The following is a 21,723-nucleotide window of genomic DNA, read 5'->3' as shown; positions in this document are numbered from 1 at the left end:
TAGATTTTCTCGAGTTTTTTTGTTCCTTAAGGGTAAAATTGTCATTTACTTATGTATTCTTTAAGACCCGTTTATTAATTTGGAATGTTCAAATTAATTACAATTCAAGGGTTTTTTTTTTTTTTTTTTTTAAATTAACATTTTCCATAAGCTTTTCTTTCCTTTTTCGAGGGTTGGGTCTCATTCCCGACTGCTTTCATCTCTCGCTCACTATTAAATTGAAAAAAAAAAAAGTTCAAAAGCTTCCCCTCTCTTAACAAGCAATACGAGATCGCCCGTTTTCTCAATAATAGACTTCATTTCGTTCTTATTTACCTAGCATTTGATGTCCAAAAAGATTCTCGATCCTCCGACGTACAAAATCTTCATGAAAGCATCTTTTTTTTTTTTCTTTTCTTTCGACCATTAACATCGACCCTACCTCTCTAATACTTTTTTTCAAGAAAGATTCCGTCTACCGAACCTAAAGCTTAATAGGCAAGGAAAAAATAATAATAATACAAATATAAAGTAATACAAGACCTAGAATTTAGGGCTACATGTGGTTCATGTCTACACGTAAAAAAACACGACAATAATGAAATTTACCTCAATAAAATAATTGCCTACGTGAGGAACGATTGATTTTTGTTTACAGTAGTAAAAGAAAGTCAATTACTCTACGGCACGCTCAGAAAATAAACGCATAAATTTTATTATTATTTTAAATATTTTACTTTAATTTTCTAAATTATTTAATCTTTCTTATAAAACAATATTAATTAAAGTGATATAATTAATTAAAATGATACAATATTAATTTCAAATCATATATAAATCATATATTTATTACGTCACGCCCACAAGGCCCAACTAAAGGTAGGAACTCTATGGTTTGAATTAAACAAAAATTATATATAAATCATATAAAAAACATTATATAATGTTTTTTAAAAGAAAAATGATATTTCTAAAGTAAAAAAAAAAAAAAAAAAAAAAAAAAGTCAAATTAACATTAATATAATTTAAAAAATATTATTTATAATTTAACCTAATTTAATTTTAGTAAGAAAATTTACGCGGAAACCCATTTACACGGTCCGCTTTCTCTTCGTTTCATTTCCAAAGACACTCCAAATTCCGTTCCTCTCTCTCTCGTTCAAGTTTGATCGAGGGAGAAAATTGACGAAGCAACGGCGGAGATGCTGAATCCGAAGCCCTTGGCCGGAGGCAGCGTGTTCGTGTCCTGCAATCTTGTTGCTCAAGAGATATTTGATGCTCTGAAGCAGAATGGGGCTGACGTCTTCATCTGTTGCGATCCTTCTCGAAACGGGGGTAATGATTATAATGTTATCTCTCTGTCGATCATGTATGAAATGTTTCATCGGTTTTGTGTTTGATTTCTCATTCTTCTTCGTATTGGCTATGGTTTTTTGGTTTTTGATTCTGGTTTGCAGGAAAAGTTCGAGGATCTTTGCGCGAAGGTGTGCAATTTTTTAGGTATGGTTCTTGTAGGTTTTAATTTGTAGTTTCGATCTGTTCTTCTCCTTCTTCTGCGGGGATAGGACCGGAGTGCAGTTTTTTGACAGACGAGTGAGACTTGTAGGAAATTGGTCTCGATTATTTGTTCAATGCGATACTTAATGAATTACTGTTATAACTTTCTTAATGAACATAAATAGTAGCCCGGTGACCATGCAATATGTCTTCATTGTCCGCTTGCATTTCGAATTGGCATGCCTAGTTGTTTGAAATTATCATTTCAGTCCGTCGCTTGGGACCTGGTGCTCATATCGCATTGTAATTTATTGCTATAGAATTGAATTTCTGCTATTGGGAGGGTCCTCAGTGCGTGCTTTCATGTGCAAAAGAGTACAGACCGCTTCCTCAACAGGATTTTACTTGTTACCTTGCTATGGATGGTGTGAAAATTCTGGCATCCGGTTATCAGGCGGATGAAAAGCTACGTTGCTAATGTTCCTATTTCCCCCCTTTTTATAGAAGTTTGTTTCTAAATTATAATACAAATTTGCAGGTTTAGTTAGGGAAGTTAGTTACTGCAATGGGAGGAGTATTGCATACAAAAGCATCTCTAGATTCACCTTCATCGTCGTGAAGAATGTCTTGGCTGCAAAATATAAGGTTGTGATGCTTGAATTTACCTTTTTATTGCGTGATGTATATGTGTATTTTGTTTTTTTTTTTATCTGTGTAAAGATCCTCCAAATATTTATACAAATTTCTAAATTTCTCACAATTATAGTTTAAAATAAGAAAGAGAATGGATGGAAAGACAGATCTTGTAAGATAATGGTTTTGAGGTGGGGAGTGGTGGGAAAGGGAAAGGATTAGTGATAGTTGAAACATTAATTTTGTTTCAAATGCAAAGGCAACTCCGTGAAATAGCTGCACTTCTATAACCATTAAGATTCCTAATTATTTGAAACACTACAGCAATCCAGGGCCTAGAATAGAAGCGATGATATGGGAAATACTGATGATGTCAGAGCCTTGACTATTACTAGAAGGATTTATGAGGAAGGGATTTTATTATACCAAAAGCATTATATAACAATCATTATGCAGCACAGTTGTTATCTTAACACGAGGCAATTATGAATATAATCTTCAAAATCTTCTGCATTCTACATAATTGATGTAACATAGTACGTAAGTGAGAATAGCTATTGATATCTCGCAGAAAGCTGTATTTTGTTCAACAGTTCCAGCTCCATAACTTTGAAAGTAAGTCTTCGGAGTGTATATAATTCTAAATCAGTTCCTTTGACCTCATTGTATCTCAAGTATACTCCCATCCTGTTAACAGATCGATTAAGAAAAGTTTAAGATAATTCCAATGTCATTTAGCATATGAAAAGGGTACCATTCCTTTTAGCATATGAAACTATGGCTTTGACAAATTTATTCATTTTATTGATGATATATATTCTGACGATCATATTTGAATTCTCTCCTAGACAGCTGAAATTGTTGAATGGATAAATCAAAAGGGGGAGGGGAGATTGTTGAGGACCACAAGAGAAACGACATCAAAATCTTCTGTAGTAACTTTACATGTTCCTGATGTTGCTGCTGCAATTGAGAACTTGTTGGAGCAGACAAGGTAAAATATGGATAGAGCTTTAATTCCATTACTTCATTTCAATATATTGTTCTCTCGGATCGTTCTGTTCCACTTTCTTTTTAAGATTCATGATCGGAAGTCACCTGGAAAGACTTGCTTCACCAAAAGTGTATCCTTTTATTGGGATCAATGCCTTTTATGTTTAAATATTTGATTTCTTTTGCACTTGGGTTAATCCTTTAAGGTACCAGATTTTCCCGCCTGATTGTTCCGTCATTGGTCTGATGAATTGTTTCCTAGAACAATAAAGATTATACTTTCTTTGAGTAGTCATTTCATTTGCAAAATTCAAATCATCCCGAATGCTTTTCTTAATCAATACTGTAGACTATTTTTCAAACTTGATATCAATCAATACTGTACCCTTTACGTGATTTTGGCATTATGAAAACTTTTATACTCCGTTTGATAACTATTTGATTTTTAAAAATTGTATTTGATTTTTCATTATTTCTCTATAATAAGTTTCATCTTTCTTAAGAAAATATTTCCTTGAAAATATTGGTTAAAACATCATTTCACTAAAAGACTCAACCCTATAAAGCTATACTGATATCCCTCTTGGACGAATAATTACAAACACAGTTCAGTTTTTCCTTTGTAACTCAGTTAATGAGACTTTTATTTTGTATAATCTCAGAGCTGAAAGAAAAGAAGACGTTAGAATCCTAATACTGGAGATGGGAGCGCAGGCATATATTATGGTTTTAGTGAAACACAAACCGAGTCTCAGGTGTGTGCATGTGTTTTCTTTGTCATTTATACCTCTATTGCAATTATGTGTGATGAATGTTTGAAAATTGTATCCCTCTCTGTCGACAAGATTTTGGAAGAACTGAATAGATTACAACTCATAAGATTTTAGAATCATCATTGAAGTTGAAATTGATATAGGAACAAACATACTTGGCTATTAGTTCCAGCCTGTGAACAGTTCAATGTTTGTAGGTTGTGGGTTATGAAGAGGATTTGTCGGGAATGCAAATACTTATAGACAGAGTTCGAACCTGGAGTAGCATGACTTAAACCTACATCTACCCTTGTAAAATACGTAAAGCCTTAAAAGATGGTGGTAGGACTATGAGCCGCACTGTGAAGGTTTGATTAGAGCTTGATATAAGACTTAAATATGCGAAGATATAAAATACGCGTGTTGGTACGCTAGAGAATTAAATGTCAAGAAAATAGGTTTGATTAATTTAATAAGACGCAATGTGCGTTTAAAAAATTAGTCATCAAGAAAGTAAACAAGATTAGTGGAAAAACTGCCTCCAAAAAATATCTTGGGCAAAAAAAGTCCTGCACTGTTTCGATGATTAAAAAAAATACATATTTTCTAGATTTTGTTTTTAGAAATCAAGGTATATTCATTTTTGGGTTTTAAGAAAAATAAAAAAGTTTCTTAAAATGTAGTTTCATGAACTCGGTAATTACATGAATTCATCAGATAAATACATAGTGTATGTATATGTCTATTTATTTATTTATGTAGGGAGGGAATTGGAACTCTGATCTTTGGATTTAAGATTATAGGCTCAATTTGACATTTATATCTTTAATTTATATATTATATGCATTTAACAAATAACAAAAACTATTCACTCTTTTTAGTACGAAATATAGTATCGAAAACAATATTAAATATTGGTCCTTCGGACACCTTACACAGCATACAACAATATATGGAGAAACAACAGCAATTACTAAAGCAAACACACACACCCAAAGGGAGAATGGTTCCCCTTTTGTGTGTGTGTGTGTGTGTGTGTGTGTGGTGGGGGAATGGGGTGTAGAAAGAAACAGTTGCATTATTCAAATATTGTCACTACTACATGAAAACCCTTGAATGAAAGGCCATCAAGAGAGTGAAGTCCAACAGTCCTTAGATTCATGTCCCTCGCATTGCCCTGACAGCTTGAAACCTTGGTTCCTTTGGAAGGAACTTCTGCTCAGCATAAACCGACATGTAGTCTCCAAACACAAACTTGGGATATCCTTTTTCCACCTCCTGGTTTGCTTTATTCACCAGCTTTGGTGCCGGAGCTATGATGGCTTCCATTGATGGGTTGTAAAACGAAGCAAGGGATCTCCTATTCCCATTTGGGGAGGGCAGAACCCGGTGCCAAACACTCTTGTATCTTCCATTGCTCAGGACCTCAATCTGATCACCTGTGTTGATGACTATGGAGTTCGGCAATGGCTGGACATCTATCCACTGCCCATCTTTCAGGATTTGAAGGCCTCCCACCTCGTCGTCCTGGAAGAGCAAGATGACACCACCAGCATCGGTATGCGCACGGAGGCCGTTCACCAACTCCGGGTGTGGGCATGGTGGGTAGTGACTGACTTTGGTTCCAAAGAAGGCCTTGTCCAGCCCATCGCCACCATTGAAGGCAGCCTTTATGTATCCCTCAGGTAAACCCAAGTTCTCATCCATCACTGCCATCACCTTTGCAGCTAGCTTCTTCAGCTCCGATCTATACTCTGCCATGGTTTCCCTGCCACAATATTCGTGAGTTGTTTTCAAAACCTACTCTCTGTTTGTAAGAAAATTTGATTGCATGATATATTTTCACGAAAAAGCATAAGTTTGAAGTGTAGGTGCACGCTTACTTGAATCCAGGAATGTTGGAGGGCCATTCGTTGTTATCATGGAGAAGGAAGACATCTTCCCAATCAAGATTTTCCAGCTTCTCGCCGCTCTTGCGTTCCAGCAAATCATTCAGGAGCTTCACAGGCTTTGAACTCTTGAAATTCTCTTCTCTTTCCAGCTTGTAGCACTCTGAACAAACCTTCTTCACCCTCTCCAGGAGCTCTTCTGGAATCCCATGGTTCACCAGCTGAAATTCAGGTAACATATATTTTAGTCCACAATATTATAGAACATTTAATTAGCGCTATTGCATGAAAACATTGACCAACTTGAGTATAGCTCACTCAACTGGTTAAGACATTATATCTCCGTTAAAAAGATAAATTCAAATAGCTACCTCTTGAAAAACCGCTACTCAATGAATAGAATAACTAATAAGTTTGTGCGAACTACCTGAAAGAATCCCCATTCTTCACAGCCATTAGCTATCTGAGCCAATGTCTTGGCCCTTTCTTCTCCATCAAGCTTTGAGAAATCAATGACTGGGATTGCCATTAGAATTCAAAAACACTGTATTTTAGGAAGAGAAGTTGAGAAGATGGATTAAGATCTTAAGGTGATGTAGTTGAATAAGAGAGTTTATGTTGGTGGGTTTGGAAAGGAAAGGGCAGTCCCTATTTATAAGGGCTTCCCTCCAACTTGGATGTCAACCATTTGTTTATTAAATCCCTTTTCTTTTTAAAATAAGAGCCCCCCCTTGAAATGGGACGGTGACTTTTTTAGTAAAGAATTGTTCAATAGTCAATGCCCTCTGAAGTTCTACCTCTGTTTGCAACACATTGCTGAAGGCACTCAACTCTACGTGGGGTCCCACACACCTCGTCTTGCAATTAATTAAATCGTTGCCGACTGTTTTGATTGGCTCCAATCTCTTAAAACTTGGAGGCTACCAATCATGGGGCTACCATGGACAAGTGCATAATCATTTTATAATGATCCGATTGCTTGATGGACAAATTTTTATGTTTTAGTTCTTAATCAGCGCTATTATTTTTTAATTCAAGTCTTATTGTTCTAAAATTTATACCATTTTTGTTTGTGATTGTTTAGATTTACTGATAGTGATGTAAACTCGTGGCTGTGGCATAATTCTTATTAAGCTGGCAAAGTGGAATTACGCACTCAACCGAGGTAAGTCTCTAATCCTTCTAAATGTTTATGATATCGTTAAAATTTGAATTTTCTTTTAGGTGGATTTACTTTGCTATCACGTTTAATCAATCAATAGGAAGGGTGTAATCGAGCGTTCTTAAATGGTAAGGACTAAATTGAAATATTACCTAAATATAAGAACTAAAATGTTTGTGTAGTAGTAAAATATGATAGGTTAAGATAGTGATATGAGATAAATAAACTAAGCAAATGATAAGGTTAATAGGCATGATATTAATCTTACTTAAAACATAAATCTATGCCGACTACCGTTGATTATGTTGACTTTTGATCTTCTAGGTCCTAACTTTGACTCTCACATGGATACGCTTTTGATTATCAATGGTTTACCTAAATATTTAATTACTTCTTACACTAATTTGAAGGCATAGTTTGTGGGTTAAGGAAAATAGGCAGCATCGTATCATGGCTTTTAAGTTTTAATATACATAAAGGGAAATAACCTTAATTATTGGATTAAATATTAATAAAATATTTAATAGATAATCATTAAATTACACACTTTTGGTTGGCCTATTTTTGTAACTCACCATATTTTAAAATAATTTTTAACACTTTTCTTAATTTTCAATTTTCTAAATTTCTAAATTTGTTGTTTTATTTACCTATTCATTTCATTGGAATTATTGAAATTTTGAATTTTTATTTAATTTTGATTGAGGTATGTTTATGTTTATTTTGATAATAAATATAAGTTAGGGTAAGTGAGGATTAGTTAAATTAATGGTCATAAATTGTTTAATGCAATGAATCAATGGATTTCTATAAATAGAGCATAAATTAAAATAATGTGTGGAGTGGGAGACAAACAAATCACAGATTGAAATAGAAATTAAATATAAAGAATTTCAAAATCAAATCCATATCAATGAGTCAAGTGGGAAGGAAAAAGCCATATAGATGCTTCCAAAACTAGAAAATAAATTATAAAATGTCTTATTTATTTCTTTATTTTAAATAAATAATTGTAATTGTTAGGCTTTATTTTTTACTATTTTTATATTTTAAAATAAAGGGGAATAATGACCCATAATTCATTATGCATTGCAATGTATACTTGGCAAATCCATATCCTTAGGATTTGATTCCAAGTGTTGCAATTTTAGGGCCCCAAGGATCTGTATAAAAATTTAAAATACAAATAATCATATATGTCATTTTTATTAAATATTTACATTATTTTTTAAATATTATTTTCTTTTCTCTCTCTCTCTCTCTCTCTCTTATTTCTCCTTACATTAGTGCAAGAATGTTTTTAACAAAATAGTGATTTATTATTTCTTAATATTTTTATTTAATGGAAAAAAGAAAGTAGAGGATATTGGATGTGATATGCTTAAAATTTTCACTAAGTTGAACAAGATTTTTTCTTCTAATTGGAGTATTAAAATGATTGAACGACATGTTTGTTAAGTTTTGTAGATTTTTCTTTTAATGTAATGTTGCTAATTTAATTTGATTTGATTTTTAAGTTAATACTTAAAAAAGAAAGCGCAAAGAGAAAAAGATTCTTTGCTAAAAGTTTCTAATTATTTGTTGAATGGAACATGGGTTCATGTATTTTCTTTCATGCTAAATCACTAATAATGGACTAAATCACTAAATTTATAAAAATAAAAATAAAAACAAAATTTTGAACCCTTCATATATATATATAACTATTTTATCAAGCCATTTTTGTGTCATTTTTCATAAGGAATATTGTTGTTATTTTTTTGTTTTTCACTTAGAATTTTTTTTCTTCATTTTTCTTATTATATTCAGAGAAGACTAAAATGAGATTTATTTATTTATTTATTTATGTGCATAAGACTTCACAACTTAAACCCACACGAGTAGACTCTAATCGGGCCACTGAAAAACATTGTATGAAAAAGTTGAGTTATGGTTAATAATTTTCTACGATAAATGTCCAAATATAATGAATTTGACATGTATACTAAGTAAAAATTGTATTAAATGGGTTAATTACCTTTTTTTTTTTTTTTCGCTTTGCCTCGAGATCCGTCTCATGAGATTGCGATAGCAAATCAAAAGTAATAATAATGGGATGGGTGAAGCTTGAACTATGTAAGTTCATGCAGCCATAATGCATCAAAATTAAAGGACCCTTTCTTCCATTTTAAGAATACTGTTTCATTCAGACCACACATGGAGCCTAAGTAATGCTTCTCTTACAAACCACAACATTTTGTCTAGGTTGCCTGTATCTACATAGATTTCTTGTCTTTTTATTTTATTTTTTGTTCTTAATTTTAATTAATTATTGTTTAGCTTTCATATTTTTTCGTATTCTGATTCCTTTTTTTAGCTTTTAAGTTTTGTATTTGATTAAAATACACCTTTTCATTTTACTTTCAAATACTTCCATTATTGTATTTTCAATAAATTTTAAAATTAGTCTCCAAAGGTTAGTTTGTGAATACATATATATCAAAAATCTAATTATGCTGTATTTTTTTTTTTTTTTTAATGAAAACTAACATTTTAACTTTATATTTATTTTTTAAATTTACTTTATTTTCATTATTGAACAAAATTTATAAAATATGGGTCTAAGAATTTTCCTACAAACAAAAAAAATAAGAAAAATGGTTGCATGTTCCATTGGGATTGTATTAATGAAGGAATATTCTTCTTGGCTGGAAAACTATATATTAAAACTCATAATCTGCTAATAAAGTATATTTATTGTTCATCAAAACCTACTAAATCAACTACTAACACCCAACACTCCCTTAATTATTATTCCATCTCCCATTATGATTACTCACCTAACTAAATTAAGTTTTATATAAAGTTTCTATTTACTTTTTTTTTAAAAAAAAAAATAAAACTTATAATCCATACTCCAAAAGTAATTTTTATGAATTTATCTTGTTTTTTAAATTTGACTAAGAATTCAATTTTTTCAAAACGGTGAAAAATGTAGTAAATAATTTGTGAGGAAATTGGCATAAATTCAAAAACAGAACTCTCAAATCCACCTAAAATAAACAAGATCTAACTTGTAAATTAGCAAGGTACACACCAGCTAGCTAAGAGCACAGTTCCAACAATTTCTACGAGCCAAGAGTTGCCTTGTTTCTATACAACATGGAACAGTTTAATCAAATATTTACAGTTGCATACTGCTACTCAAAGCTTGCATTGTTTGACTAACCACATCCAGCAGCTGCAAATATTCATCCGCACCATCAACCAGACACTGCAGATTGGCATGGCAATAATGTTGGTTTGCATGATGAAATAAATGCCATTCCAGAATATTATTGGGTAAATTTCCATTTTGTATCCGTGTAATTTTCAATCAAGATTAAAACCAAACCAAGGTAATATTTGTCAACATAATACGAAGTACTTACCAACATTAATGCAAGAAGATAAGATGGGCTACTCTTAATGTTAATATATATATATATATATAGATATAGGTATATAGATAAAAGATTGGTAGAATCTATCGACTCTAAGTTGTCAATTCCAAATGACAATTTAAACTAATAATGTAGCCAACTTGATGCATACTTCACATGAACTTTAGATAGCAAAAATGCAATAGAACATGGAAAGAGATAGAAGTGACCTTATCTGCTTCAGCCAACTTCTTGCATATCTTGGCCTTTTGTTCATCTTGCAAATCATGGGCTTCAATAACCACCTCAAATATCTGTAGGAATCATGAGTTTTGTCTATCTACGTTCATCATTTGAAAATACAATAACATGGTATAGATTGAGCAAGAAGAAAACCTGTGAGAGCATCTGAGCCACAGGATATCCTTCTGCAATTACATTATTGACTTCCTTATTTGCAAGATCGAAGTTCCCACTTTTACAAGCAGCAAAAAGCTCATCAACAACCTCCCGTGGGATAATCTGCAAATGATAAAAATAATTATGATTACCCAAGAAAATATTTCATGAACAAATTATAGGCATACTTTTGAGAACAAGAAAGAGAATCCATCCACTATCGAATTTCCAAAAAGCCTAATAATCTATATTATAATCAATGGCAGAAAATGGAACACCCCGAACTCGTACAAAAGAAAAAATAAAATTAACAGATAGCATATTTGTGGTCATGCACCAATGCTACAGTTTCAGAAGAGATCATGAGACGGCAAGGCATATACAGATAGCAACAATATTCAACAAGAATGGGAGCAAAGTGAGCCATTATTAAGGACAATCATTTTTAAACATCTGTGTTGAGTATTCTAGGGACGATAACTTATCAAAATTTCACATAACTCACCCCAGACACGCTAATCAGATCCTTAGAAGAGATTGATGATCCAAATAAGCGTGCAGCTGACTGGAGGAAAAAAGAAAGAACAAGAAAAGGAAAGCAGTTAGAAAAGATTGAAACACTTGCTTCAAGAAATGTACAATAACAGCAGTAATGAATTCTTAAACAAACTTCATTTTAAAGATCCAGATTAATAACTACAACAATTGAGCTTCTTGTCAATGAGCAATGAGCAATTGGATTTATTGCCCATCAAATTCTCCCGTAATCTGATTCTAAGCATTAACGCAACATAAGCTCTTCTCACCCTCATTGTCTCTAATTTTCCGTTCCGAGGGATATCAGAGTTAGACATCATGTAGCATTGTTGGTTATAAAATTTAAAGCAGAAAATCGTTTGCAGTCCCAACTGGTTTGCAACACTATGAAGTCTACACACTAATGCAATTTTTATCAGTACACAGACATGGACAAAGGAACTGCAAGGATACGTCAATAGTCTAAAGTATAACATTGTCAAATTGTAGTAAAACATGTGGTTCTCTTCCCTATAATCATCCAAGCTCTTAACATGATCATGTTTAACATGACAGTGAATATAAAAAGAAAGGTTGTAAACCTACAAAATGTGCAATGTTGCAGACTAAATCAAACCTGTAAATATGTGATAGCTCGACGCAGGTCACCTTGAGAGATTGAACTTAAGGTTGAAAGAGCCTATACAGATTGCAAGTTTACATCACATCGAATATAGCTTATTTCAAACGATAATTTCTAAATACTAAGCAGCAAAGAGCAAACCTCTCCATCTAGACTTAGACCTTCTTCATTGCTAATGTGCAATATACGCTTGCTCATAACCTTTTCAGAGAGTGGCTTAAACCTGAACTTTGCACACCTTGATGCAAGGGGCTCTATAATCCTACAGAAGTGGAAAAAACACTGAGATGACAGTTTAGCTTCCCCACACTAGCACTCGATCCAATACCAAGTAAAAATAGCCCATGGTAGAAATCATGAGCAATTAAGAAATCAAATGTAACCATATAGAATGCACAATACAAATAGATACAACAATTCTGTAAATTGAACAAACGTTACAAAAATATGTACATTCATTTGCATGCCTCCATAAAAAAAGAATTAGATGATTGTGAAGGTCAAAACTTCATGAAAATAAGGTAGCAACTGGTTTGATATTATCATGTTCCTGCCTATCCACAATCATGACTCCCGTACTCCTAGAGAATTCAACTTTAACGACAATTAGATTGAAATCTAGTTAAAAGCTATAATGGTCATCTACTATTGTTTTCAGAGATTTGAGTGTCATGCCCTCTCTCTCTCTCTCAAGGATTTCTCCAGAAGCAAAATTACCACCAACTCTCCCAATGCTCTTCCATAAATGGCTTAAACATAAAACTCTTATGAGCTACGATCATTAATTTACTCCATAAAAGGTCAGAGACTGTCATAAATATCAAAAGCACAGATCAAAAAACAAAGTAAACAACAATAAATTGGAGACTGTCGTGAACATTAAATAATAATAATAATAATAAATCAAGAAATAAATATCTACAATAAATTAATAAAGAGAAAGATAAAAATGCAAGAAAAAGGAAGCTAAGCTTCACCTGCTGATATAGTTGCATATAAAAAAGAATCGTGTTACTTTGGAGTGTGTTTCCATGGTACGCCTCAGGGCATTCTACATAATGTTTCAATATTAGGAAAAAAAAAAATGAAAAGAAAAAAGTGTATCTATACTAAAGCAAATAGATTGTGTGTAGACTGATGATCACACCTGAGCATCTTCAGTCATTGAATCAGCCTCATCCAGAATGATTATCTTGAATGGTGGGCAAGGATAACCCCTAATTTTTTTATTTAAAAAAAGTGTGAAATAACAAGATTATAGTAAAATGTTATCGGTAGGATTAGGAAATTACCCCTGGCGTTGGCCACTGCTTACAGCAACACCAGCAAAATCTTTTATCTTAGTCCGAACAACATTGATCCCACGGTCATCACTTGCATTCAATTCCAAAACTCTGGACTTGTAAAGTTCAGGACTACAAATAATAATTTTTACATCAGATATTTCGTTGTATCAAAATAAAACTTAAAGAAACCAAACAGTCCATTTCATATTAATCCAAGTAGATTGAACAGTTTCATAATCAAATAAGCAAATCACGAATGCTTTGAGCAAAAACCTCCAGAAATCTTTGATACCTAGCACCTCATCATAATAACCATAGAGAGGCCATGGTTTATTTATAGTTTCATGTTTCAACATCTATTTGTTGAAAAAGCTCATAGATAGACAATGTAGATAAATACCTAATTCCCAGCTGCATAAAATCCAAGATATCTCTAACAAAGGATTCTAAAATACTCATCCAAAGCTTCCGGGAATTCAAAATATTTCTTAGAAGGGATTCTGAACTACCAAACATAAATTCACAGCTTCCGCAAAATCATTAACAGAATAGCACAAATACGACTAAATAAAACAGATAGAAGCAGAAACGAACCCGAATAGTTCATGAGCAATCGCGAGGGCGGTGGTGGTTTTTCCGGTACCCGGCGGTCCATAAAAGAGCATATGAGGACACTGTTCAACCAACAATCGAAGACAACAAAGAATTAGCAATGTGTTGAGAAGAAAAACACAACACCACCATAATCTAAAAGAGAAGCTAATAATACGTACACTGGCAGTCTCGAGAGTGTTGGTCAGGACCCGAACGACTTCATCCTGATGCGCCACATCTTTCACTTGCTTCGGTCGACTGTCATTCGACAAAAATGGACGACAGTCGAGCTCACGCAACACATTCTAAAGAAACAAGCGAACTGAAAGAAAAAGAAAGTGAGCGTACTATTTCTCCACCCATGGTTGAGAGCTCTGCAACAATGGCGCCATTTTTTTCCCCTCTCCAGCCACTGGTCCACCTTCCCCTGCACCGATAATAGGGTTCTTGTTTGCACCGCGTTCAGTTGGAGAGGAAAACTTTCGAATTGTGGGCTTTAGCCCATTTTCTTATTGGGCCTAAGGCCCATTTTAGATTATTGGACCTATGGCCTATTTTATATTATTGGGCCTACGGCATATTTTATATTATTGGGCCTATGGCCTATTTTGTATTATTGGACCTATGGCCTATTTTATATTATTGGGCCTAATGCCTATTTTATATTATTGGGCCTAGGCCTATTTTATATTATTGGGTCTCAGGCCTATTTTATATTATTGGGCCTAAGGCCTGTTTTATAAGGAATAACTTTAATATATAATATAATATGAGACTAAATTAATAAAAATAACTTTAAATTTTTAACTTTATTTAAAAAAAGTACTCCCAACCTTCTAGAAGTTTCCTTCTTAACTTTAAAAATATAATTGAGTTTTTAAAAATTTTAAAAATTTCATCAAAACTCTTAAATTTTTTTTAAAAAAATTCATTTCCTACCGTATTTCAAAAATATTCATGAACTTTTGAGAATAACGTTGAAAATGAGATCATCTATAAGACATTTATAGATGGTAAAAAAAATTTAATTGGTATTTTTAAATATAGTATTTTAAAATTTTCAAATCGAGACAAGACAGACCTGTGTTACTTGTTACAATCACAAGACAGACCTGTGTTGATTTGTTGAATTATTTTTACTATTAGTAGACAAAAGTACGTGAATGTCTTACCTTTTTTTTAAAACGTTCAATTAAATTTATAAATATTATTCTTTCCCTATTTGAATAAAGTCGTCTATTTAAGGTATTGATTTTTATCTTAATGTAATGAACTCATGCAATCGATCTGATTCAAGCCGATGTGTATAAACAAATTTATTAAGAGTTTGAATTATCCCGACTTTCAAAAAGATCAATATAATTTATTCTAAATTAAGAAAATGAATATTTTTTCCGACCTGACGTATCTTTCCTAAACTTGAAAAAATAACAAATTTTTTAAAATTAGAGGAAATTTCAAAATTTTAAAAGAAGGCTGTAGTTTCTTGAAAATCACTTTTCGAGCAACTTATTTTTTATTTATTTATTTATTTATTTTCATTCCATTATTATAAATATCAATTTAGAATCACTTTTCAGCTAAAATAACAAATAATTATTCCATTTTTGTTTTTTTTTTTTTAATTTTCCTTTCCTATTTTCACTAAAATTTGAACCTTTCTTAATTTTCCATTTCCAAAACATACTTGTTTTCTAGAAACAAGAGAGAAGTTGGAGCGAAATAAGGATAAATGAGCTGTCATTCAGAGGTTTTAGCAAGTGATTCGAGTTCTCACTTTCAACGATGAAGCTTATACTCTATCGTCTCACTAGCCGACTTTGACTGTTGTTATTTTGAGATCATGTCTAGCATTCAGAGTTTGCCTTAATCTGATACCGCTCTTTCAACCCAGATCGTAACAGTGCTCTACCTCCTAAATGTCTAGTCAATTATTGTCCATCAACATATTTTGAAGAGAACCAGCTAGTTATAGGTTCGAGTGGCATTTCACCCCTACCCCACTGATTCTTTCAACCCAGATCGTAATAGTGCTCTACCCCCTAAATGTCTAGTCAACTACTGTCCATCGACGTATTTTGAAGAGAACCAGCTAGTTCTAGGTTCGAGTGGCATTTCACCCCTACCCCACTGATTCTTTTAACCCAGATCGTAACAGTGCTCTACCCCCTAAATGTCTAGTCAACTACTGTCCATCAACGTATTTTCAAGAGAACCAGCTAGTTCTAGGTTCGAGTGTCATTTCACCCCTAACCCACTGATTCTTTTAACCCAGATCGTAACAGTGCTCTACCCCCTAAATGTCTAGTCAACTACTGTCCATCGACGTATTTTGAAGAGAACCAGCTAGTTCTAGGTTCGAGTGGCATTTCACCCCTACCCCACTGATTCTTTTAACCCAGATCGTAACAGTGCTCTACCCCCTAAATGTCTAGTCAACTACTGTCCATCAACGTATTTTCAAGAGAACCAGCTAGTTCTAGGTTCGAGTGTCATTTCACCCCTAACCCATTGATTCTTCAACATTAATCAATTTAAGCAAATTATTCGACAATATATATTCGTAAATCCGCAATTTACTTAATGTTTGACGAATAATTAAAATAAATGTCGAAAATGCATATTTGAAAGGAAATATATATATTTTTAATTCGTGAATAATTAGAATAAATGTTGAAAATGCATATTTGAAAAAGGAAAAAAAAAAAAAAAAATATATATATATATATATATATATATTAAATTAATTCTCTAATTTAATGTTAACAAATAATTAGAATAAATGTAAAAAATGTGTATTTAAAAATATATTTTTTTAATTTATTAATTTGCATAATGTTGACGAATAATTAGAATAAATGTTTAAAATGTAAAATTGAAAAGAAATGAGAATTTTGACGGAATATTAACGACAAAGATCACCACTTTGGGAGAAGATAAACGACGCCGTATAAGCGAATAAAAGGAAAATCAAAATGCGACGCCGAAAATGGAACCCGACCAATTAAAATAAAAGAAAAAGGTTTAAAAAAAAAAGGAATATTAATAATTAAATAAGCGGCCAGCAAGGATTAGAAGTCGTTGCGGTGGGCCCCGTGGACCCCACAAGATGCTAATTGACTTCTTCTTCACCGTCCAATCCAACCAGACTCCTAGGGACTATAAAAATTAATATAATAAATAAAACTTTAATCAGTTACCTTTTTCTTTAATTATAAAATATTCTGATTTTATATTTTTATTATAAAAAATATTTTTCCATAATATTTTTTAAATATAAAAAATTAATTAAATTTAATATTTGGTATAAAAAAAAGATTTTAAAAAGCTTCTAAAATATTCCTTTAATTTTTAAAAGCAGTTAAAAAAAATTTAATATCGGGTTAAAATAAAAATGAGAGAGAGTGAGAAACAATTAGATAAATAGAGTTGGGACGAGATTATATTATCCCTGCCTAATTTTCTGACTTTATTTAATATAAATATATTTTTAACAAATATTTTAAAAAAATTAATTATATATATATATATTACCTATATTTAAAATAATTATTTTTTAAAAAACTTACCTGCATGACAATGAATATGTGGCGAGAATGGAACGGGTTGACCCATGTGGAAATAAATATTAAAACGCTCATTTATTATTTTAAATGTTTGTTTTATGATATATAAATATATTTCAAACATATCAAGAATGATCGTAACAATAGGTTCATAAATATCTTAAAATTAGATTAAACTTTCTATCCAATGAATCTAACGATAATGTCACCGTTATCTTAAAAATTAAAATTAAATACTATAAAGTTTGAAAACATTAAACAACCCCGTTGACTTTTATAACATTTTTCAACCATTTATTGGACCAAAAAATAAATAAATCTGGTCGTATTATATCCTCCTTTAATTTTTATTTCAATTTTCTAGAAAAATATAAAATAAAAAGGAAGAAAATAACTGAAGCTTTAAAGAACATTAGAGGTTACTAATTTAGACAACTCATGACAACTATGAATTTAGTCGAAATTAGAATTGAAATTCATTTTGTTCGGGTTCGATTGAGTTTGACCGAGTTTGTTAGCGGTGGATTGGTATCAAAGCTAAACGTCAAGCGGTGTGCTTGAGTTGTTACAAATGATATCAGAACCAAACACCAGTATGTCAGCGATGACACTGACTCCAAATGGGTAGATTGTGAAATCCCACGTCGGTTGGAGAAGAGAACGAAACATTCCTAAAATGTGAAAACGCTCGCTAACAGACAAATTTTTAAACCATAAAACTGACTATAAGTAATTGGTTGTAACTGGTCAAACTAAAATGAGTGGGATGTATGTAGACATAGGAATGGATCCCTTATAAAATCCATCCCCCTTCTGGAACTTCCATCAACGGCGGCAATTTAACGCACGGCGACACAAAATTCCACCATTTCTTCGCCGGAGCTTTCTCTCCTTGAATCTCTGTTTTAAATGGCTGACAACCGCCACCACCAAGCTCTCAACATCTCACCTCCGCCGCAGCACCACGGCGGCGACATTGGGGTTTTTGACGACGATGGCCGCCCAAATCGGACAGGTGAGACATGGGGTTAGGATTTTTTGTTTTCAATTCAAGGTTTTGATTTTGATTTTGAGTTTTTAAAACAGGGAATGTTTGGACGGCGAGTGCTCATATTATAACGGCGGTTATTGGGTCGGGTGTTTTGTCGTTGGCTTGGGCAATAGCGCAGCTGGGATGGGTGGCTGGACCCACCATGATGGTGGTGTTTTCCGCCGTGACTTATTTCACCGCCAATCTTCTCGCCGTGTGTTACCGCTCCGGCGACTCTGTTAACGGCAAGAGAAACTATACTTACATGGACGCTGTCAGAAACAACCTCGGTAACAATAAAAACCGACACGACACGAATTTTTAATAATAATGTTTTAATTAATAATCTGTTGTGTTTTTTTTCAGGTGGGTTCAAGGTGATATTATGTGGAGTGGTTCAATATGGCAATCTTTTTGGAATTGCCATTGGATACACCATAGCCGCATCCATAAGCATGATGTTAATATCATTTTTTTTTTTTTTAATTTTGTTCTTAATTTCTTGAGCTGATTGAATTATTTAATGGGTATGAACAGGGCAGTTAAAAGATCCAACTGTTTCCACAAAAGTGGGGGCAAGAATCCTTGTCATATGAACAGCAATCCTTACATGATTTCGTTTGGTGTGGTGGAAATTTTGCTGTCGCAAATTCCAGATTTTGATCAGTTATGGTGGTTATCTACCGTTGCTGCTGTCATGTCTTTTACTTACTCCACGATTGGGCTGGTTCTTGGGGTCATTCAAGTTGCAGGTTGGTTATTATGGTTTGAAACATGTTGGTTTGGGTCAAATTCATAGTGTAATGATCTGAGTTTGTTGTTGTTTTTGTTGTTGTTGTTGTTCAGTTAATAGGAAAATTAAGGGTAGTCTTACAGGAGTCAACACTGGTACTACTGAAAAGGTTTGGAACAGCTTCCAAGCGCTTGGGGACATTGCTTTTGCTTACTCTTTTTCCATGATCCTCATTGAAATTCAGGTAAAAGAGTGGGAAATTAACGGATTTTTTTCGGTTCTTAATGGTTTATGTGAGATCCCGCATCGGTTGAAGAGGGGTACGAAATATTTTTTTATAAAGGTGTAAAAATCTCTCACGGTTGTGGTTTAAAATTTTGAGTGGAAGCTTAGAAGGGAAAGTTCAAAGAGTACAATATTTGTTAGTGGGTGGCTTGAACGGTTACAAATGGTATTAGAGTCAAACATCAGACCGTGTGCCAGCGAGGACATTGGGTCTCCACAAGACGTAGATTGTGAGATTCCATATCAGTTAGAGAGAGGAATGAAACATTTCTTGTTAAGGTGTAGAAACGTCTCCCTGCGGACGCGTTTTAAAATTTTGAGAGGAAGCCCGTAAAGAAAAGCCCAAATAGGACAATATTTGCTAGCGGTTGGCTTAAGTTGTTACAAAGTATATCAGCCAGCGAGGATGTTGGCCCCCAAGGAGGTGGATTGTGAGATCCCACATCTGTTAGGAGGGAAAGCCCAAAGAAAACAATATCCGTTAGTGGTTGGCTTGGACTGTTACAAATGGTATCAGAGTCAGACACTGGACGATGTGCTAGAGAGGACGCTGGGCTCCTAACGGGGTGGATTGCGAGATCTCATATCGGTTGGAGAGGAGAATGAAACATTCCTGATAAAGGTGTAGAAACCTATTCCTAGTAGACGCATTTTAAAATCTTGAGGGGAAGCCCGGAAGGAAAAGCTAAAAAAAGACAACATAGTGCTGTTACAAATGGTATATGAGCCAAACACCGGGCGGTGTGCCAGCGAGGACGCTGGACCCTCAAGGGGGTGGATTGTGAGATCCCACATCGGTTGGAGAGGGGGAACGAAACATTCCTTATAAAAGTATAGAAACCTCTCCCTAGAATACGTGTTTTTAAACCTTGAGGGGAAGTCCATAAGTGAAAGTCCAAAGAGGACAATATCTGCTAAGGGGTATGCATACGAGCTTGTCTAAACATGCTCGGGATTTGAACTGATGGGTTTTGTGAGTTGAAGTATTTGATGTTTCATTTTCATGTAGGACACTATCAAAGCCCCTCCATCAGAAGTCAAGACAATGAAGAAGGCCAGTGCTGTAAGTGTAGCAGTGACAACAACTTTCTACGTACTCTGTGGCTGTATGGGGTATGCAGCCTTTGGGGACTTAGCTCCAAGCAACCTCCTAACCGGTTTCGGCTTCTACAACCCGTATTGGCTTATCGACATAGCGAACGTAGCCATCGTAGTGCATCTCAGTGGTTCATACCAAGTTGTTTGCCAACCCCTCTTCTCGTTCATTGAGAAATCCGTGTCGAACCGATTCCCAGATAGCCAATTCGTCGAAAAACACATCAAGATCCCAATCCCAGGCTTCCGGTCCTTCAAACTCAATCTCTTTAGGTTGGTTTGGAGGACGATGTTCGTGATCCTCACCACTTTGATCGCGATGCTCCTTCCGTTCTTCAACGACATTGTTGGACTGCTCGGAGCCATGGGGTTTTGGCCTCTCACTGTTTACTTCCCAATTGAAATGTACATTGCACAAAAGAAGATCCCAAAATGGAGCCCAAGATGGATAACTCTCCAAATTGTAAGCATGATTTGCTTGGTGATCTCCATTGCTGCAGCAGCTGGCTCAGTAGCTGGAATTATTCATGATGCTAAGTCAGTTAAGCCCTTTCACACCAGCTACTAATTCAATACAAAAAAATTTAAGCTTTTAATCCCTCAAAAGGAAACTAAAGTATTCCTATGGAAAGTTCGTCTTTAGTAATGAAATCATAACTTTTACTCGGTTCTTAATTGATCTGGGAATTTCACAATAGTCCTGTGGTGCGAGACACTGGTCGGAATAGGGTTAGACCCACTTTATGATAGACACATTTTAAAATCGTGAGGCTAACAACGATACTTAACGGGCTAAATCGGACAATATCTACTAAGGTGGTCTTGGGCTGTTACAAATGATTGTGAGATCCCATATTGGTTGGAGGAGGGAACTAAGTATTTCTTATAAGGGTATAGAAACTTCTCCTTTATAGACGTGTTATAAAATCACGAGGCTGACAACGATATGTAACGAGTCAAAGCGGACAATATTTACTAGCGATAGGCTTGGATTGTTACACTTGCCATGTTGTTTATGATCAACGTGCATGGTTTTCTAATGTCTCATACACATAAGGTGTATGTGTTGAAATAGTTTAAATGACATGCATATGGAAGTTTGTGCGTCAAACAACATTGATAATACAACATAGTTTCATGACACGACATAAACATAACATAGTACAAATCAAATAATTACAAAACATGACATGTGCATGGACCACAGGGCACAATCCAACCAGTCAATGTGTAAAGTCAATTAGTTAGACTAAGTCAAAGTGAATTTTAT

General features: G+C 33.9%; 4 protein-coding genes across 13 annotated transcripts; 2 read left to right on the top strand and 2 right to left on the bottom strand.

The window, feature by feature from the left end:
• Nucleotides 1–1,072: 1,072 nt before the first annotated feature.
• Nucleotides 1,073–8,351, top strand: LOC111787898 (uncharacterized). Of its 9 annotated transcripts, none has more exons than XR_015419863.1 (8): nt 1,073–1,314; nt 1,437–1,479; nt 1,851–2,121; nt 2,958–3,103; nt 3,765–3,857; nt 4,794–5,636; nt 5,748–5,975; nt 6,828–8,351. XR_015419863.1 is itself a non-coding variant. In XM_087121305.1 (8 exons), exons 1-3 carry the CDS (start codon nt 1,182–1,184, stop codon nt 1,952–1,954), a joined length of 273 nt encoding a protein of 90 aa, XP_086977431.1. In that variant the 5' UTR covers nt 1,073–1,181; the 3' UTR covers nt 1,955–2,121; nt 2,958–3,103; nt 3,765–3,857; nt 4,794–5,636; nt 5,748–5,975; nt 6,828–8,351. The 9 variants fall into 9 exon arrangements, 8 of the variants coding, with proteins under 8 accessions (XP_086977431.1, XP_086977429.1, XP_086977428.1 ...); XM_087121305.1 differs by having other exon boundaries at nt 1,858–2,121; XM_087121303.1 differs by having other exon boundaries at nt 1,797–2,121; nt 2,962–3,103.
• On the bottom strand, nt 5,013–6,416 carry LOC111787897 (2-oxoglutarate (2OG) and Fe(II)-dependent oxygenase superfamily protein). The gene is made up of 3 exons (XM_023667991.2): nt 6,171–6,416; nt 5,738–5,964; nt 5,013–5,622 (listed from the first exon to the last, which is right to left on the bottom strand). Exons 1-3 carry the CDS (start codon nt 6,270–6,272, stop codon nt 5,013–5,015), a joined length of 939 nt encoding a protein of 312 aa, XP_023523759.2. The 5' UTR covers nt 6,273–6,416.
• A 1,587-nt stretch (nt 8,352–9,938) lies between the features above and the next one.
• Nucleotides 9,939–14,210, bottom strand: EMB1968 (ATPase family associated with various cellular activities (AAA)). 2 transcript variants are annotated; one of them, XM_023667990.2, is made up of 12 exons: nt 14,093–14,210; nt 13,924–14,002; nt 13,745–13,824; nt 13,157–13,279; nt 13,012–13,081; nt 12,842–12,915; nt 12,006–12,126; nt 11,859–11,921; nt 11,211–11,270; nt 10,703–10,828; nt 10,537–10,620; nt 9,939–10,158 (listed from the first exon to the last, which is right to left on the bottom strand). In XM_023667990.2, exons 1-12 carry the CDS (start codon nt 14,134–14,136, stop codon nt 10,069–10,071), a joined length of 1,014 nt encoding a protein of 337 aa, XP_023523758.1. In that variant the 5' UTR covers nt 14,137–14,210; the 3' UTR covers nt 9,939–10,068. The 2 variants fall into 2 exon arrangements, with proteins under 2 accessions (XP_023523758.1, XP_086977423.1); XM_087121297.1 differs by having other exon boundaries at nt 13,157–13,258.
• A 3,858-nt stretch (nt 14,211–18,068) lies between these two features.
• LOC111787894 (amino acid permease 3) lies at nt 18,069–21,128 on the top strand. Its single transcript, XM_023667989.2, has 6 exons — nt 18,069–18,325; nt 18,397–18,630; nt 18,707–18,800; nt 18,878–19,092; nt 19,187–19,317; nt 20,368–21,128. The coding sequence occupies exons 1-6, from the start codon at nt 18,220–18,222 to the stop codon at nt 21,019–21,021; spliced, it is 1,434 nt and encodes a 477-aa protein (XP_023523757.2). The 5' UTR covers nt 18,069–18,219; the 3' UTR covers nt 21,022–21,128.
• Nucleotides 21,129–21,723: the final 595 nt, after the last annotated feature.

Source organism: Cucurbita pepo, chromosome 2, assembly GCF_057944985.1.
Source record: "Cucurbita pepo subsp. pepo isolate OVF chromosome 2, ASM5794498v1, whole genome shotgun sequence".
NCBI classification, from domain to species: domain Eukaryota; kingdom Viridiplantae; phylum Streptophyta; class Magnoliopsida; order Cucurbitales; family Cucurbitaceae; genus Cucurbita; species Cucurbita pepo.
This window is presented reverse-complemented; position numbering and strand designations above follow the sequence as displayed.